This window comes from Quercus suber, unplaced genomic scaffold (genome assembly GCF_002906115.3).
Source record: "Quercus suber isolate HL8 unplaced genomic scaffold, Cork oak 2.0 scaffold_288, whole genome shotgun sequence".
NCBI lineage: Eukaryota > Viridiplantae > Streptophyta > Magnoliopsida > Fagales > Fagaceae > Quercus > Quercus suber.
The window spans coordinates 621,057-641,387 of NW_027069744.1; the positions used below are offsets into that span (position 1 = coordinate 621,057).

The 20,331-nt window shown below is 39.0% G+C and overlaps 1 protein-coding gene across 1 annotated transcript; it reads right to left on the reverse strand.

The window, feature by feature from the left end:
• Positions 1 to 5,157: 5,157 nt before the first annotated feature.
• On the reverse strand, positions 5,158 to 6,423 carry LOC111993660 (uncharacterized). Its single transcript, XM_024025482.1, has one exon. The coding sequence runs from the start codon at positions 6,421 to 6,423 to the stop codon at positions 5,158 to 5,160; it is 1,266 nt and encodes a 421-aa protein (XP_023881250.1).
• Positions 6,424 to 20,331: the final 13,908 nt, after the last annotated feature.

Genomic DNA, 20,331 nt, shown 5'->3' on the forward strand with positions numbered 1-20,331 from the left:
TATTTCAAATTAAGGGAATGAAAACTAAATGAGAGAGAGATGAAACTTAGTGAGAATGATATCGAAAAGATCCATCCTTGCTTTTGAACCCCCAATGGTTGTTTGGTGCCTGAAATTTTCATAGGAAAAAAAAAAGCTGAGTTTGTAATGGTCTGGCAGGTAATTGGGTAAGATGATGGACCGTTTGAGTGAGGAAAAAAAACCTCCTTTGAGTATGTATGGCTAGTCAACAAACTCTATCAATCTCTGTTTTTAATGTGGCTAATAAGGGTAACAGATAGGAGAGAGAGAGGATTTACACTTACATGATGGACCACCAAAGCTTGTTTGAGGATGTATCTCTCTATTCTTTGAATAGAATCTTGTCAAAGGATGGTTAGTCAAGTCATTATTAGCGTCTTTGGAAGTGAAATTTAGTATTTTGTGATGTTTAGAAGAAACGAATTTTGCATAAAAGATTAAGTTTAAAGCCGAATTTTAGAGAGAGAGGAGTACCAGCGGAGTTGCAATTTGTTACTGCGTTGATCATTATCTACTATTATCTGTTGTTGTGTTGATCATTAACAGATGGTTCTATAGTTGTAGGACTTTTAATTTGTAGATGAGGTCCATCCTTAGCACATTGCGATTAATTTCCTCTACATTGAGTTTCCTTTTGCGTGGAAATAAGGGGTGGGAAGCTTAGGCGAAGGGGGAGTGGGTCAACCATCTCTTTTATAACTCTCTATTTCTTCCCTCTAGAATTTTCTCTCTTCTTTTTTTTTTTTTTTTGAAAAGAGTACCTTCATTCATAAATATATAAGAGCCCAAAAAGGCATTACAACAGAGGAGAGCACAAAGACAACATTTTCTAGTCTAAGTGGGGTCTGGAAAAAGAAAAGAACGTGGCAGTGGAGGTGAGGTCCTTTCCAGACTTGAGCAGAACCAGCTGATTTGGCCAATTGGGCGAGCTCGTGGGCTGCTCTGTTGTGATCCCGTTTCAGGTGTTGAAGACGCCAGTTGCAAAAGAGGAGTAGAGAGCTGCGGATTCCATCAATGATATGGCCAAGCGGACCACCAGCTTCCATAGAAACCACAGCTTGCACCGTTGCAAGGGAGTCAGATTCAAAAATTACCCGGGTAACCTTCATTTCATGTGCCAAGTTTACACCGTTCTCCAAAGCAAGAACTTCAGCAATTTCAGGGGAGTAGGGGGCTGACAGAGGCTTGCTCAAAGCCGCAGTGACATGCCTAGTTGAGTCACGAATGATGACTCCAATACATGAATTTGAGCCATCAGGACAGGTAGCACCGTCAACACTAACTTTATGGAAACCCGGCGGAGGAAGAGACCAACGGGAGGCACAGACACCATGGAGGTAGCTAAGTGGAGTTAAAGCACCTTTAAAATCCTTAGCGAGTCGCAAAGCCGAGTCCCAAATTTGACCAGGAGGAGTGGCGATGGATTTGGCACCACCTGATTTCGGTTGAACCAAATGTACCAGGCAGTGACGAAAAGGGTTTCTAGATCCTTTGGAATGCCATTTCGAATTACATGGAGAGCCACATCAGTAACATCCAAAGCCCCACCATCCAAAAAAGCAGGTTTTCCAACCCAAAAATTCCAAACCAGCTTTGAGCAGTCACAATTAAAAAGGGCGTGCAAAGTATTTTCAGGACCTTGGCCACACAAAGGACACAGACCATCAGTATTGACCCCCCTTACCTTTAGGTTCTGCATCGTAGGAAGGGCATCCATACAAGCCCGCCAAGCAAAAATTCTAATCTTCTCAGGTAGGTTGAGATGCCACACCCTCTTCCATAGTAAGGACCGGGAGTCACCAGCTGATGATTCACCCCCATTGCAAGACTCAACCAGTAAGAGGGCCACATAATAAGCACTTCTAACCGTGAAAACTCCCCTCATGTTCCCCAACCAAATAAGCCTGTCATCCGGGAGGGAGTAGCAAAGGGGAATGCGGAGAATGGTATCCGCTTCAAAAGGGAGGAAAATTTTCTTAACCAAGTCAGCTTTCCACCTTTTTGAATCCAGATCAATGAGGGCAGATACCATGGGGAAGTCATCAAAATAACAGGGCGGGCTAATTGTCTTATAGGTGGTCGGTGTAGGGAGCCATTTGTCCTCCCAAATATGAATCGTTTTGCCATTTCCAACACGCCACCTTGTACCTCTCCTAATAACTTCGAGACTACTATGGATACTACGCCAAGCATAGGAGGGATTGCAACCCAATTGAGCATTGATAACATCCGAAAAAGGGAAATATCTTGCCTTGTAAATTTTTGAAATCAAAGAGTCTGGTCTAGAGAAAATTCTCCATGCTTGCTTAGCTAGCATGGCCAAATTAAAAGCATGAAGATTTCAGAAACCCATACCCCCTTGAGATTTGGAATTGCACATCTTTTTCCAAGCAACCCAAGCAATTTTCTTCTCTTGTTGCCGCTGCCCCCACCAAAAGTTGCGTTCCATGCTTTCAAGATCATCACATAGGCCCTTTGGGAGAAGAAAACAGCTCATAGTATATGTGGGCACGGCTTGAGCGACTGCTTTGATAAGAATCTCTTTTCCACCCATAGATAGCATTTTTTCCTTCCACCTCGAAAGTTTTTTCCCCACCTTCTCGTTGACATCCGCAAAAACCTCATTTTTGGACTTTCCAATGATGGATGGGAAACCGAGATACTTGGAGTGCCTAGAGTCTTGCATTGGGCCAAGAATGTCAAAAACCACCTCCTTAGTCTCTTGAGATGCATTGAGGCTGAAAAAAATAAAAGATTTATCCGTATTTATTTTTTGACCCAATGCAGCTTCATACATGGCCAAAATCTCAATAAGCTTGCGGCATTCTTGGCTGTTTGCACGGCAAAAGAGCAAGCTATCATCGGCAAAGAATAGGTGGCTTACTTGAGGGCATCCCCGGCTGATAGAAATACCATTTAGCTCCCCGTTTTGGGCAGCCCGAGTAATGAGAAAGGAGAGACCCTCAACACAGAGAATAAATAGATAAGGGGAGAGAGGGTCCCCCTGCCTTAGGCCCCTAGTGGGACTGATACAGCCATAAGCCTTGCCATTAATGAGAACCGAGTAGGTGACCGTAGTAATACAATGCATGATTAGGCTGATCCACCTCCTATGAAACCCAAGCTTTTCCATAACTGCTTCAATGAATCCCCATTCAACACGGTCAAAAGCTTTGCGCATGTCCAACTTTATAGCCATAAAACTCTCCTTTCCTTCACGCTTATTGTTGAGGTAGTGCATTATTTCATAAGCCACCAAAATGTTATCGGTAATAAGGCGCTCAGAGAGAAAAGCACTTTGGTTTTCAGAAATTATCTGAGGAAGAACGGCCTTGAGCCTGATGGAGAGAACTTTAGCAATAATTTTATAGGCAACATTGCTTAAACTAATCGGTCTGTAATTAGCCATGTGAGTTGGAGACTTTTTCTTTGGAATAAGAGCAATGTTAGTTTTGTTCAACTCAGCAATAGACATATTAGAATTAAGCACATTTAGAACCATGTTAATAACACTGTTGCCAACAATATCCCAGTATTTATGGAAAAAGATTGCAGACATACCGTCGGGTCTAGGAGCCTTTGTTGGATGCATTTGCTTTAATGTAGTGAGAATTTCATCCTTGGAGAACTCTTTAATCAGCTCTCTGTTCATTTCATCGGTGACACGGGTTGGTATTGCTGTTGTAACATCATCGAAGCAAGCTGGCTTGGAAGATGTATAAATATTTCTGAAATACTGAACAGCAACATCCGCAATAGTGTCATTAGTATTATACCAATTTCCATGATCATCCCGGAGACCCAGAATAGTATTCTTCTTTTTCCTTTCAGAGGCTCTAAAGTGGAAAAACTTTGTGTTGCGATCCCCTTCCTTTAGCCATTGAACTCTTGACCTTTGATTCCAGTAAATCTCCTCACTGTCAAGGAGTTCATTTAAATCCTTCCTCAAACTATTTATTTGAGCCCCAAGACTACCATCAGAATCACGAAGAACAAGAGATTGAAGAGCTGTCCTTTTTGTTTGTATCTGTTTAGGAATATGGCCAAAGACAGAATGACTCCAACTTGAAAGATTCTTAGCACACTTTCTAAGGCTCAGGGCGAGCCCCTCAGGGGTACTTGTGTCCAGATAGGTATTCCAAACATCTTGAATAACTTCTTTACATTCCTCCCAGTGAGTCCACATTCCCTCGAAATGGAAACGGCGCCTCTGTGGAGGCTGCACCACTACAATATTAGAAACAAGCAAGGCACAATGATCAGAGGTGGAGTCAATGAGATGGTGTACTCTCGTATTCTGGAAGTAGCTTCTCCAGTCATCTGTTGCAAGCGCCCGATCAAGACGCATATAAATCCTGTCAACCCCCTCTCTCATGTTACACCATGTGAAATCTGAGCCATTATAACTCAGGTCCCCAAAATTGCAGAGATTAATCACATTTCTGAAACCGTCCATTTGATTTTGGGACCTTTGAGCGCCCCCCTGTTTTTCACTCATTGAGACTATTTCATTAAAATCCCCCAAGCAGAGCCATGGAAGTTGGTACTGGTGATGGAGGGAAGTTAAAAGCTTCCATGATTCCTGTCTTTGGTGTGTTTCCGGGTGACCATAAAAACCGGTGACTCTCCATCTAAACCCAGACTCATGCTCAGTGACAATGGCATCAATGTGATGAGGGCTGTAGGTAACGATGTCAAGGGAAGTATCCTTAGTCCAAATCATTGCAAGACCACCACTCTGACCCTTGCTAGGGACAAAAAGGCAATTCAGGTGAGACATAGAACTTCTTTTCTTGTTCGATTCTCTTTTATTTAGTTTTGTCTCCGCTAGGAAGACAATTTTGGGAGCCCAACGCTGCATAAATTCCCGCAGCACTCGAACTGTCCGGGGGTTCCCAAGCCCCCGGCAGTTCCATCCAAGGGCAATCATTGCTCCCGGCGGTGCTGCAAGGCAGCCACCACCGATATATTTTCAGGTGGAGAAGAGTGAGGGGGGGAGGGAGCAGTAAATAAACGTTTTTAAGCTCTGTTTTCTTCGAATTCTAACAATTCAAACGTACCTGGCCTTTTGGAACCCACTCCCACGTCTGAGTTAAGCATTTCTGTGTCAAAGGCCTGTGATTGATGTTGGGCCACTTATCTAGCTATTTTCTTCAAGCTGGGCTTTTTCTTTTGTTTGTTATCTTTTGTAGGGCCTTGCACAGGAGGAGTGGCAACCCCTTTGCATGTACAGTCCAATTTTTGCCTTAGTGGGCTAGTAGCTTCATGGGCTTTTCCTTTAAACTCTTGCATATGGCCCACAGTAGAACACTCGTCTAAACTGCCTTCCTTGGGAGCCAGAGAACTGTGAGATGTTTCCTTTCTTCCACAGTCACGTGAAGTCCCTTTAGCTTTCTCCATAACTTTCAAATTCAAACTTTCGGTCTTGTCCCATCCAACCTGAGTATCCGCCATCTGTACGAGCATAGATGACAGATTTTTTTCAGTGGAAGCAACTTGGGCAGACCCCAGAGCCGGTTTTGTGTTTGACCCATTTGTTTCCCCAAGGCTGTCTGGCTCAGATGTGCCCATGATGTTCGCAGAGGCGCCCAAACCCCCACCGTCAGTGCCCTCTGCTATCGCGGTTCTGCCGCTGCTACTGGTGGTTCGGGATCTGCTCGGTCCCCATTTTGAGTTCCACCCCGCTCTCATCCAGTCACCATATTGGGTTTCTGTCTCATGCCCAACCACCGTATCTGAGCAATGCTTAACATCATGACTGATCCTACCACACCTAAAACAAAGCGTAGGAATCCTCTCATACTTATAATAAACCCAATGTTTCCCACTCTCTGGACTTGAAACGAAGCCTCCTCTGCGAAGAGGTTTATCCAGCTGAACATCAACTTTAATGCGCATATACTTTGCTTGATCGGACTGCCAGGATCGCTTGTCCACCTCAAGAAATTTCCCTATTGTGCCTCCTATATCTTTGCCTACCTCCTCATTCATAAACTCAAAAGGAAGGCCCCATACCTGGACCCAGAAAGAAGAATGAGTGAAGTCGATGTTTGTTGAGGTAAGACCTGCTCTCCAACGACATAAAAGAAGGAAATTGTCTTCAAAATTCCATGGGCCACTCTTTTCGACCCATTCCATCTGAAATCGAGAGTTGAACTTGAACTGCAAAATCCTGTTACCTACATCCACTATCCGTAGATCAGATCCCAATTTCCAAGCCGTTCTGAGAGTATTCTTGAGAGCACGGCTGTTCTGGTGGTGATCTGAAAGGAGCCTTCCAAAAAGGCTTAAAGAACATTCTTCAAGGAGATTGCTTTGGGTTGTACTGGTGATGCAGATTTCTTCTCCTTCTTCTTTGGTTAGTTTGAGTTTTTGAAGGCCATTTAGGACTGTTTCGTCCATGGTAGTGATGGAAAAGGATTTCTACACCTAGAAAAGAGTCTGAAGAAGATGGGTAAGAAAGACCCTACTAAAGGGAGGAAAGTCTCATGACAAACCGAGAGGAAAGGCTCCTACTAGGGAGAGTCTTAGATAAATGTTTTTTTTTTTTTTTCTCTCTTCTTTAGAGCACCATTTAACACTTGCTTCATTTGACTCCTAGGTATTTGCATTGTTGTAAATACAATGAATATTTGGATAGATATTTATGATGTAATCTTAGCTTTGGCATCAAAATTAAGAAAATTTTTGACACACATGGCACAAAATTGGACTATAATTTCATATTTGAATTGAACAATTGGAAAGATAATTCATGGTGTGGTCTTCACATAAATCTAAACACATGACACAAAATTGGAACTCTAATTTGAAATTCTAGTTTGAGTCTCTCAGCTTCACCTATTATTATTATTATATATATATAGATATATAAATTTGTTTGGTGACAACACAATAATAGAACCCTGAAGACAATGAAATGAAAATATTTTAAATTAAACTTAAGATATATTTTAGGAAATATCACTCATATAATTATATTTCCTAAAAAAATAATATTTTTAAATTTGAAAGAGAGATTAGTTATTTTTTATGATTTTTTATTTTTATAATTGTTATGTGCATATAGAAAGTTTGTTTATTTGGAAATATATTAATTTTAGTTTAACTATTACAACCCTTTTAGAGATGAATAGTTATTTTTCATTTTAAAGAATGATTATTCATAAGAAATGACTACTCCGTGTAATATAAACATAACCAAACTATTTTTTTTTTTTTTTGATAAGAACATAACCAAACTATTAAATAGCTAAACTATATGAATAATTATTACATTACAGTGTCTACTATAGTCTACCAAACGTACCTTAAATGTAGTTAATAAGGGTGTGCATAAGTCTAGTCGGATCAAGTTAAATGGTTTTTTCAATCCAACTTTGCTACAGATTTGGTGTTTAGATGAATGTATGTATGATAAATGTCTGCATATCCCAACTGTCTATTAATATGACTACTATTATATGTCAATTGTCAAGTAATTGTTTATATAAAAATTTTATCACACAGTAAATGGGTTCCTAGATAAAAAATTTATGTTAGTAGTGCATTTTTTTTTTTTTTTTTTGTCTTTTCTATTCAAGCATTTGATCACATCTAACATATTACAAAACCTAGTAGTTAATGGCTTAATGCCATTACTATCATTCATATGGATTGAAAAACCAAGTAAATAGATTTTTTTTTTTAGATGACAGTACATGTTATATTATAGAAATTAAATATATTTTATTTTATGCTGTTATAAAAGTATAGTATTAAATTATTAATGTATTATAGATCATGGGGTCTTGTAGTTCAACTAACACCTCTTAATGAATTTTTTTTTTTTTTTTATATGTATGTATGTGTGTATATATATCATAGTGTCCTTTTTTTCTATTTTTAGGGCAATTGCATAGGGATTAAGCCGACATTATTAGATTGACCTGACTCTTAAAAGACTAGGTACAGATTGTAGGTTTTGCAATTCATTCAACACAACCAAATTCTGACAACTAAATAAGGTTGATTCAAACTTTTACCAAAACATAAAAGGGAAATTAAATGTAAACACAGTTTGGCTGTAACAGGTTAAGAATCCAAGAAAAATTAAATGAAATTAGTCATTCACAAACCTTAACGTATTAAGAGGCTTCTATTTTTTTTTTTTTTTTTTCTTCTTCTTGATATTCTTTGGATTTGCTTGGTATTTGATCAATTGAACCACTTGGAAAGCTTGTGATGTTTTGATATCTTTAGTCCTCAAGAATTTTATTTTATTTTTTGAATTAATTGAATTTAAATGCTGATATGGCACATTTTAACGACAATTAAAAATTTGTAAATTTTATTTTAGTTGCCACATAGGCTTCAAATGTGTCAACAATACACACTGTTTGCCATGTAAACATTTTCTGTTAGTGAATTAACGGTAGAGACTAAATTAACTATAAGTTGAAAAAAAAAAGACTAAATTGATTTCTATCAAAATGTAAGGACGAAATTGAATGTGACCCCAAAATATAAGGACTAAAATAGTGTTTTCACCTACTATTTATTTGTTTCAAAGTTCTAATAATTTCTAACAAATTTTCTTTAAATCAATCGTTGTACAACAAAACTTCCCCAACAAACGCATAATATTTCAGGACCAAAGTTATGCATAATTCCTTACATTTATTAGGATTCTATACCTTAGGTTCTTGAATTGAATTCATCTATGTAATTGCATTGGCCAATACAATACAAAATATGTTATCTTCTTTCAAGAATAAATAAATTAAAATGCGTCACATATCAGTCAATGCAACCACATGAGTGAATTTAACATAATAGAATTTTTATCTCTTCTATTTTTTTCTTGTCTAAATAGAAATTTGATAATAATTATAGTTATTTATAGACATTTATTATTACTATATTTGTATATGAAATTTGGAAATCCTTTATTCTACTATTTATAGAAAATATAATATACTAAGTTCCTAATATAATTTCAACTTAGTTGGTTTAAGCGTGTTTCATTTAAATCTTATTACTGCCAAAATGTTTTTTTTTTTTTTTTGAGAAACAAAATGTTTCATTTAAATATAAAAGTTTTTAAAAACATTTTATTTAAACCTTTTATCATGTTTTTCCTAATTGTCATGAAAAAAAGAAGGTAGTGCTAACTAGTTGAGCTACAATACTCTTGGCTAAATAAAATGTATTTTGAGATTTTAAGATTTAAATATAACATTTTGACCATAAAAATTTAAATAAAAGACATCAAGGTTTTAAATGTAAATTAGCTGTGTTTTATTTAGTGGAGTTGTTATACTTGATTGTAGTTTAGCGGAATTGTTAGAAACTAAAGATGGGATAGGTGTCATTATAAGTTGTAGTGTCTCACAGTAATATATTACACTAAACAAAGAGTAAGAGACCGTTTGGCTCGCACGTTTTGCTGCGTTGTGTTTTGCATTTTTTTTTTTTTTTCACGCGGTTCAGTCCATTTTTTTACTGTTCATTGCTGTTGCGACTATTGTTCCATTTTTTTACTGTTCATTGCTGTTGCGGCTACTGTTCAATGAACAGTAGCCGGAACATTACACAAATTTTACTGTTTATGGACCCACAAATTTCACTTTTCAGCAACTTTTTCATTAAAAATGGGTCCCACGGTACTATTTACACATTTAAAAATTATTTGCTACAGCGTTTTTCAATTTTCAGTTTTCAGCTGTATCCAAACGGACCCTAAGTATATAAAACAAAATAAGAAGTTCAACAACATGAGCCATCAACACCAGATGGTCAAAACTTCGTGGCCTTCAACTTGGAGATTGGTCAAATTCATGTACCATAAGCTACAATAATGAGAGATGAATCTCTTTCAACACCAAGTGATGCAAATATCTGAACTCTAAATGGGTGACCCTTCTGGCCTTCTCAATATTTCAGTATGCTCACCAATTCAACAACTTTGCTCAACAATGCAATGTTGAGCATAGTGATAACTTAAGATGTGATGCATTCAAAATTTACTTGGCCTCAAGTGTCACACCCCAAACCCCAAAGGGTCCAAAGCATGAAAAAGACATCTCAAAGAACCTATAGATTTTCCTTTTTGACAATTTAATCCACAAAAATCACATCAAGTACTAACATCAAGAATTATCATAATAATTCCATTGAATATACTCTCAAAGTAAGTCAGAGTTCTAAGCAATAATTACAATGACCATTGGCTACAAAAGAATAGAGGTCTGAATTTTAATTACATATCATCAGCTTGTCCCATCAGTGGGAATAACGTCACAACCACTTTAATATACAAAAGAATGAGTCAAGCCTATTCTAAGATATACACCATCTAATATACCTATTACAAAAGTTCAGCCTCCATCAGTAGTTAGTCTAACTACTATTAGCCACCAAAAAGCTATCTGAAAAGACTGTTGCCTACTCTGAAAAGATTATAAAATAATGGAATGAGACAGAGCCCAGTAAGTAGCATATTTAATGGGGGTGGGGGAAATGCAAGTTTCATCTACTATAATAATAATAATATGACAAGAATGATTTAATAATGAAATACAAGTTCCTCAAAGTAAATACCTTGAAACCATATGCTATAATCTGTGAGCAATAATAATATAATTCCAAAGCCATAAATTCTAACATATGGTAATTTATCTCAAATATACCACACTACCACATAGACTGGTCAGGGGATCCACTCATTCACAACTGACATAATATTGTTCTCTCTGGTATGTAGACTCTTGGCCCCATGGACAGCAGCATCACCCATACCCTCAAGGTTTTTCTCTCCCCCCATGGGCAGCAGAGAGAGTGCGTCAAATAGGACCTCTCTTGCATGTGGTCTCTTGGCCCCATGGGCAGCAGCCTCACCCACACACAATCAAGGAATCCTCTTCCCCCCATGGATAGCAGGGAAGAACATGTCATCCAAAGTGAAAGGGCACTAACCTAAACTTGATTCCGTTGTCACAAAGACCATGAAAACCAAATCGGGTGATCACCGGGAAATCACACATGGCATGGTGTTAAAACAACATAAACTCACAGGTTACACTATTTTGAAACACATAGTTCATATCCAGGTAGTTTCAGGAAACCTTAAATAATCTAACTTCTACAAAGTTTGTAAGATTTTCAACTTCATTCTTGTCAAGAGATTTTCTATCAATTTCCCAAATAATACAAGACAAGATAAGCATCTCTAAATTTTTCAATATACCATAAAATCAATGATTTTCTTATCAAAGATTTAATAAAAGATGCTTATTCTTCCATATCAACAATTCATGCATTTCCCCAAATGCAATACCAAATATGATGCATTTTCATATATAATCATAGATATATATATATATATATATATATTAAGGTTACAACACAGTAGTTTTTAGGAAAATATAGTTTTCATAGTTAATTTCCAAAAATGTGTCTAACTCAAAAACAACATTTATGTTATCTTTCAAAATCTCATTAAAAAGCTACTTACCTCGCAACTGCAAAAGCCTAATTCTCCAAGCTCCAAGGAGATTAGTTAGAATCTAAACGATATCAAGTAAACCTATCACAATAAGTATAGAGCTTGAAATTGCATCTAGCCACAATTTAGGAAAATCCAAGTAATCACTTAATTAGGCAAGCCTAGTATTTAACCCCATCAATAATAATATATCCCACTTCCAAAGTTTCTCAACAAATTGATTCACAAGGCATAAACTCCAATTTATAAAGTTGACCCCTTTAATATCATCTCCAACATAAAGACTAACTTCTATAAAATTTGCACTACATTAATAAGAAACCCATGAAAGCAAAATCAAAATATCCTCCAAGACAAAAAATTTAGAACTTCAACTAACTCCAATAAACCCAATGGCAATGGAAAAATTAAATTCACCAACCATCACATGTTATAACTTAAAATCCCTAAATTTTTCTACCATACATAAACCTTAAGTAGTCATCAATAGCACAAAATATATACCCACTCATCAAATAATTCCACCAATACAAAGCCCATACATAAAAACATATAAATATCACTTCCAATGCTCATAAATCACATGGGTATTGTAGGGGCTGGGTTTGAGCACTTCTACTGTTGAGTGAGTAGACTCAACCCTAACTAGCCCAATACAATGAAGTTGTAGAGAATGAGTTCAAGAACTTGGCCCTAGCAAGCGGACAACATCCAATGCAATGTTCGCCACCATTCGAACGAAGACGAATCGAAATTATCCTCAAAAGTCTATCCTCTGCCCGGTTCGAGGAGCTTGATCGTAGTCCTTCTCTCCTGAGAATCGTCCTCCTCTTTAATCTGTTTCTTCTCCTTATATAGTCCTCTTCCAATGATCCATTTCCTCCACTTGTTGATCATCCATGCCTTTCTCTGACAACCCGTCCTATCAACCACCTTACCAAAACTCCTTGTGAGTTGCAGCAACCGAGGCAGCACTTCTCAAGGGTCATTTCCCCATTAATACTGCTGGAACATCAGTCGTGCGCATTTAATGTGGAAGTGACAATTTGATCCTGGTTTTGCTCCTCGGCCACTCTTCCACGGCTGATGTGTTGCACTTGGTCTTTCTCCTTAGATGCTCTGGAGGGCTACCTATGGTAGCCCGTTACTTCCTCCTCCCATAGTCTTGCTTGGCCGAGGACATAATTGTCCTCGGCGAGGGCACTGGGCTTCCTCCTCCTCGACATGGGCCTTGGGCTTGGTATAAAGTGGACCACTGGGTTGCTAAATTCTCCGACCCCACAATAGCCCCTCAAAATCCTACTGTTCGGCTCCTCGGACGGGGAGGAGGATTTTGATGTCCTCGGGTCTATACTGTGGCTTGTCTAGTCTGGCCCTAAGTCAGCGCTTGAAGTCTTTTCACCTGTCTAATGCATGTTTCTGGCGCTTCGATATGCAGTACACACCCATATTAAATTTTGGCAGCTCCATATTCCCCACGTTCAACGGTGCGATGATAATCCAACGGCGTGGATCTTTCGCCATTATGGGTGGGAAGTCTTGCACAGTTATCTTTGGTGAGGGGGTAAATATCCATTTGTACCGGTTTGCTTCTTCACATCTGCATTCAAGGGTTCTTATGCACACACCCCGAATCCGGTCAAGTTTCCAACCCAATTCGCGTCTCTTCGCAGCTTAAAAAGCCTGTTCTGAGTGCCTTCCCTCATTTCTGTAAGTTTTCTTCTTACTCTATCTTACATTTTTCCCTTTCTGATTTTCCTCTTCCTCTACTCCTCTCTTCCTTTCCCCCTTCCCCGAGTCTCTTGGTCGTCCTTCAAGATGGGTAGGTTTAAGAAGTTGGTTGGGTCTAAAAAGGCAATGGAAGAGTTCATCGCCACTTATAGGATACTCGGTAACGTGGGTTTAAGGTACTGCGAGGAAGGGGATTGGTATATCAGGAGGGAGGTTGGTGAGGTAGTTATTCCCATAATCGCCTTCCTTGAATGTGGCATGAGGATCCCTATGGGGTCAGTGATGAGGGGCTACCTTAGGCATTTCCGATTAGCCCCTACCCAGTGCGCCACTAATGTGTTTAGGATCTTGGGTTGTGTGGATGCCTTGAATGAGAAGATAGGGTTGAAGTTAACCCATTATGATGTGAACTGGTGCTACGATCCCCAGCACCTAACGGGTAAGTCCTACTACATGAAGACGAGGGATGATAGAGTTAGGTTCATCCAGTGTCTTCCCGAGTCTAGCAAAGGGTTGAATAAGGATTTTCTCATAGTGTCGGGGGAGTGGCACAACAGCCTTCACTGCCTGACAGTAGAGGGAGAGCCAGGTAGGGTACTCGGAATATGGGAAGGTTGATCTGCTATGTTTTCGTTGTTTGCATTGCTTGGTTGCTAACAGGGACTAGCTTTTTCTTTTGCAGATTCTCACGCCTTTAAACGACACTTCCATTTAGTTAACAAGGAAGATTTGGAAACTGTACTCAAGGCCGAGGTCTTTGTGAACGAGGCTGACAACCAGGTTAGAGACGCTCACAAGATTCTTGGGTACAAACTGATCCAGAAGTCTTTCTCGGCTCCCAGATACGTGATTAAAGCCAAGGACCCTAGGCTTCGCCAAATCACTATGGTGGAGCATGAGTTCTCGTTTTCTGAAGGATCTTCCATCCCCAAGGGCGTCTCATTGGTAGGCTCTTCCTCGTCCCACCAAGCTGCAAAGGCCGAGGGAGGAAGTCCGGAAAAAGAGGGAGAAGTAGTTGATCTGGGTTCGTCCGAGGATGAATTTGGTGCATTCAACCAAGTCCATCTATCCAAGGATCCCTCTGGTGACTTGGGTGATCCCCATTTATCTGAAGCAAACCTTCTGTCACCAAAGACTAGTACTCAAGCCGAGATGGGTTTCAAGAGACAACCTCAAACCAGCCTGTTCGACCTGCTTGAGGGCCAGCCGGGGAAGGACACGCCGGGGAAGTCACAATCCAAGCCTCTTTCTCCCCCACCCAAGCTTCCTCCTCCCCCACCTAAGTCTTTGCCCGCGCAGACTAAGTCGTCTTCCACTCTGCCGATCTCGGACCCATGGCTCGAGTCCATCGATCCAAAGAGGAAGACACCTTCCAAAGGCAAAGACCTAATGGATGGGGGGAGATCTCATCCCTCCCAAGGGGAAGATGAAGCCCGCCAACCTTCCAAGCAGCTGAGGATCGATGGTCAGGACAAAAGGAAAAAGGTCATGAGCCCCAAGCCTGGCTGCCTGCTGCCATGCTTCATGGGAAGTCTTTGATGGACTATGCCACTCTTAAGGACTTTCAAAGGGGTGAGGCGGCTCGCGTAGCCGATGCTCTGAGAGGTCCCTGCTTCTCCCCGCTGACATAGCCGAGTTGGGGGGCATGAGGAGGCAAGAAGTTGTCCATAACCTCAAGAGGTACCTCGGTATGGTAAGATTTCCGATATTTGTACCTTTGTTTATATTTCATTCCTCTGTACCCAACTTACGGTGTACCTGTTTTGATTAGCAAGTTATCCAGGCTACTTTTAGGCTGGAAGAGGAGACCGATAGCCAGGGTAGAGCCCTGGATTAGGAGCGCGACAAGTACTTGGATGCCGTGAACACTCTCAAGAAATTTGAGGCTGATCTCAAGAAGGTGAGGGAGGACTTGGCAGAGATGATGAGGGCTAGAGACAACGCAGAATCTGACCTAGCCAGCACTAAAAAACAGGCTAAAGACCAGACAGGGCGCTTGTGGGAGGTTGAGGGTCAATTGTAGGTCGCCAAGGAGCATATCGCCGACTTGAAGAAGAAATTGGCTGAGGCAGAGTGGGCCAAAAGATGTTGTCGAGTACGCCAGGGACGAGGCCTTGAGGGCTAAAGGATAGGCCGAGTTTGCAAGGACAGATGCTGAGAGCTCCAAAGAACAAGCGAAGGAGGAGGCCTTTGCTGAGGGAATGGCTAAGACCAAGGCTAGTCTCAAGACTCAAGTGCCCGAGGTGTGCAAACGCTACTGCTCCCAGACTTAGAATGAGGCCCTCAACCAAGTTGGGGTTGAGGCCTCGTCTGAGTTTAGGAGGGCTGAGAGGGTGTATTATCCCCCCGTCATCCGTGAGGCTACCTCCGCTGACCCTAAAGCTGGCACCGCCCCTAAAGCGGCGGACGAAGGTCAGGCCAATGCTACCGACGATCCAATGTCAACTGATAAGCCTGCTAAGGAGACTAGGCACCAAGGGACGTTGGGGAAAGAAGAAATCAGTAACCCAGCAGTGCCCCAGGACGTGGTGAAGCCTCCCGTTGACTCCCAAGCCACCCCTGCTGACTTCCCTGCTCCCCCCGCCGAGAAAGAGTCCTCCGAAGTTGCACCTCCGATCCAGGATCTCAAGGCATCAGATGAAGCTTCTCGGCAGACCCCTAAGGACAAGCTGTCTATCAAGTTGAAGAAATAGGCAATCTTGTTGGGCCACCTTGCTTTGTTGACTTGTGCTGTCCTAGTCTTCTTTCCTCTTCGTCTCAATTTAATACTGTATATTTTATTTTTGTTTAAAGCATTGTAATGCTACTTTTAAGTTGAATGCATGAATCCTTTTTTTTTTTTTTTACTCGGTGTTTATTGTCATTGTGATGAGTTTTGCTACTTATATAACCTGGGTTTTAATTATTAGCTTCACAATCTCAGAAGCTCAGCATGTTTTTCATTCCAAATTGGCAACTGAAAAATGTAAAGCCCATAGTGACAGTTCCCATTTGGACCTTGGATGATAATTGAGCCACCTTAACACCACATCCTATTTTTGCCAGGTTGAGTGCTGAGGGAATAACTCCACAATATTAGTTCTACGCCACATGAATTGGTTACTGTAGATAGTAAAAAATGCTTAAGAAAGTCGTTAGTTGCTGATTATGCTAAAGGGTTAGATTCAATGTACCTTAGAATGCTTTAAGTGATGCTCATGGGCTTGTGTTTGTTTACACCTTTGCTGAATGCGGCCAGTCTCCCCAGGGACTTGAGTCTAAGGGCCATGCAAGACCCTGGTGCTGCCGAACCCTTAGGTTCTTCTCTGAGTAGCTAGTTTCCTCATAGGCTTGAGTCCGAGAGCCATACAAGGCCTTGGTTCTGTCTAACACTTAGATTCTCCTGTAAGTAAATAGTTTCCCCATAGGTTTGAGTCCGAGAACCATGCAAGACCTTGGTTTAGTCTAACACTTGTCTTCTTCTGTAAGTAACTAGTTTTCCCATAGATTTGAGTCTAAGGACCATGCAAGACCTTGGTTCAGTCTAATACCCAAGTTTTCCTTGAAGTGGTTAGTTTCCCCATAGGTTTGAGTCCGAGGACCATGCAAGACCTTGGTTCAGTCTAGTACCCAGGTTTTTCTTAAAGTGGTTAGTTTCCCCATAGGCTGAGTCCGAGGACCATGCAAGACCTTGGTTCAGTCTAACACTTGTGTTCTTCTATAAGTAACTAGTTTTCTCATAGGTTTGAGTCTGAGAACCATGCAAGATCTTGGTTCAGTCTAGTACCCAGGTTTTCCTTGAAGTGGTTAGTTTCCCCATAGGCTGAGTCCGAGGACCATGCAAGACCTTGGTTCAGTCTAACGCTTATGTTCTTCTGTAAGTAACTAGTTTTTCTATAGGTTTGAGTCAGAGGACCATGCAAGACCTTGGTTCAGTCTAGTACCTAGGTTTTCCTTGAAGTGGTTAGTTTCCCCATAGGCTGAGTCCGAGGACCATGCAAGACCTTGGTTCAGTCTAACACTTGTGTTCTTCTGTATGAAAGCATTGTATTCCCTAGGCAGACCTTTAATTGCTATGTGAAGGAGTTCCTCATCATCTATGATCACACCTACTGCTAGAAGTTTGTCTCTTACAACTTTGATCTTCTGCAAATATGAATCTACAGAATCAACTCCCTTTTTGATGTTGTGTAATTCACACTTGAGATTCATGATGTGTGACCTTGAGACTGAAGAAAATCTATTCTCCAACACCTTCCAAACCTTCATAGCTGATGTACAACCCACAGTGAGGGCTAGGATAGACGGAGTCAAGGTTGAGCTTATGAAGGTCAACAATGCCTTCTCCTTAGATTTCCAGATCAAGAAGTCTGGATTCATGATTGTGGTGTAATTACTAGAGAGATCTTTCAGATATTTATCTGGAGTAAGCTGAGGTTCTTCCAACAACTCAAACAGCGAGTAAGTCTCTAACACCATGGTGATTTGGTGTTTCCAAACAATATAGTTTGTATTGTCCAACTTCACTGTCATCATATTGGACATATTAGAGAGAAGCAGTAGTGGTTGATTCATCACATTTACTGAGGAACTTGAAGATGTAGACGAGGAAGCCATTGTAGAACTTGAAGCTGCCATTGAAGTTTGACCTGTGACAGATTCTGGCTCTGATACCATGAAGAAATTCTTAATGCTATGAATTTCTGATTGGAAACAAAACTAACACAATGATATTGAAGAAATTGAAACAGTATTGATGGAAAGCACGAAAGAAAACCAGTGAGAAAACAGAGCAAGAAAGGGAGAGAAAGAGAGAGAAAATTCTAAGAGAAAAATACTCCAATTGAGAGAAAGATATTTCTATTTCCTTAAGATTACAACTGATCATTTGCATTCTATTTATATTACCCATTCCACTGATCTTAACAGAATAATAATTGGATCCAATACACGTGAGTCAGTTCCGCAATTCATGGAGATAATAACTGCCTCTTAACTGACTTTGGCGCAACTGCAACTGAATCTTGAACTGGGCTGAGTGACACCGTTTTGCTATTTAAGTAAAACTGTGCGTTTTATAATCATCCCTTAAGTACCACCATTTTGCTCTTCATGCTCTGTCGTTTTAACCTTTGTTGATTTCAATTTCAATCCATTTCTGTCTTCAACAGTTTAAGCATCCACAACGCACGTAAAAACATTGGACTTTGTGATCACCAAATCATCACATTACTTTTGTACCATAATGCAACCAAAGTTGCAAATCTTCAAGTCAGTGGACAAAAAAGCTACTTCATTAAGTTCAAAAGTGTTTCAAACTACACTAATCTAAATTGGTTCCAATTCCCAAGTCTAGTGTCAATACAGCTTAGGAAAGCATGTGAAACTAAGACAAATTCAGCATAGAAATAGAAGTAAGGTATTCACTACACCTTACATTTAAGCGTAATATATATTTTTATTGTAACATTCAACACGCGACTCTAACACTTAATTTAAGCATAATATACATATATTAACGTTTTTTCGCCTTGATTTGCTAAGTGGGTCTAGCAGATTGTAACTGAATTCTGCCAATTTCCTAACAGAAAAATACATCTACAACACAGTTTGGCTATAACAGGTTAAGAATCCAAGAAAAATTAAATGAAACTTGCCATTCAGCTTAACGTATTAAGAGGCTTCTATTTTTTTTTTTTTTTTTCTTCTTCTTGATATTCTTTGGATTTGCTGGGTATTTGATCAATTGATCCGATTGGAAAGCTTGTGATGTTTTGATATCTTTAGTCCTTAAGAATTTTATTTTGTTTTTTGAATTAATTGAATTTAAATGCTAATATGGCACATTTTAATGACAATAAAATTTTTTAAAATTTTATTTTAGTTGCCACATATGCTTCAAATGTGCCAACAATGCACATAGTTTGCTATGTAAGCATTTTCCGTTAGTAAGTTAACGGTAGGGATCAAATCTATATATATATATATATATAATAATACGTGAAGTTGAGAGAAACTCAAATTAAAATTCCAAATTAGAGTTCCAATTTTGTGTCATGTGTCCAAATTATTTATTCTTAAAGAGTTTTATTTCTTAATTTTAGAATCAAATGTGGGACCACATCATAAATAGTCATCCAAGTGAGTCTTAGAATAAATGAATCGTAAAAATTAAAAAAATAATAATAATAAAAAAAATGCTTCATAAAAATAATTAAAAAAAAAATTACCAATTTACATTTTATACCTAATAATATCCTTACAAAATTTTTTAAAGAGTTAACAAAATATAAAAATGACTATCAATAGTATTTAAATTATATATATGGGAATTATATTACACATCTTATTATATATTTTTAAATGTATCCATGCATATGCATGGTGTTACAAACTAGTATATACTAAAAGCCAAAGCTTAGAGAAAACCCAGTTAAATTTCAATTGGATTCTCAATTTTGTCCCACATGTTCCATCTAATTTTTAATTTTTATGCCAAGTGAATTATTGAATGTAAAAATCGAAGTGCCCAAATCGAATTGGATTCTAAATTGGATTTGAATTGGAGTCTAGTTTTGCGTCCAGCTAATTTTTTAATTTTTGTGGCAAGTAAATTATTGAGTGCAAAAATCGAAGAGTCTACATTCATTTAAATTCTAAATTATATGTGTGTGTGTAACCATTACATATTTTAGAATTGTATGGTTTTAAAAAGGTGTAAGCTAATACTATGTACAATTTAGACATCTTACATATTTTAGAAATTTATGGTTTTAAAAAGGTGTAAGCTAATACTATGTACAATTTAGATATCTTCTCAAGAAATGTATAGTTTGAACCATGTAATTGTGATTGTTTTTAATTGTATCCGTACATAAGATTGAGATTACACACTAGTTAACTATAAGTTAAAAATAACAAAGACTAAATTGACTACAGCCAAAATCTAAGGACCAAATTGAATGTGACCCCAAACTATAAGGACTAAAATGGTGTTTTTGCCAACTATTTATTTGTTTCGAAGTTCTAATAATTTCTAACAAAATTTCTTTAAATCAATCATTGTACAACAAAACTTCCCCAACAAATGCATAATATTTTAGGAGCAAAATTAC

What these genes read in the sequence shown, in the direction of transcription:
- LOC111993660 (XM_024025482.1), bottom strand. Translation starts at nt 6,423, where the DNA reads ATGGACGAAACAGTCCTAAATGGCCTTCAAAAACTCAAACTAACCAAA.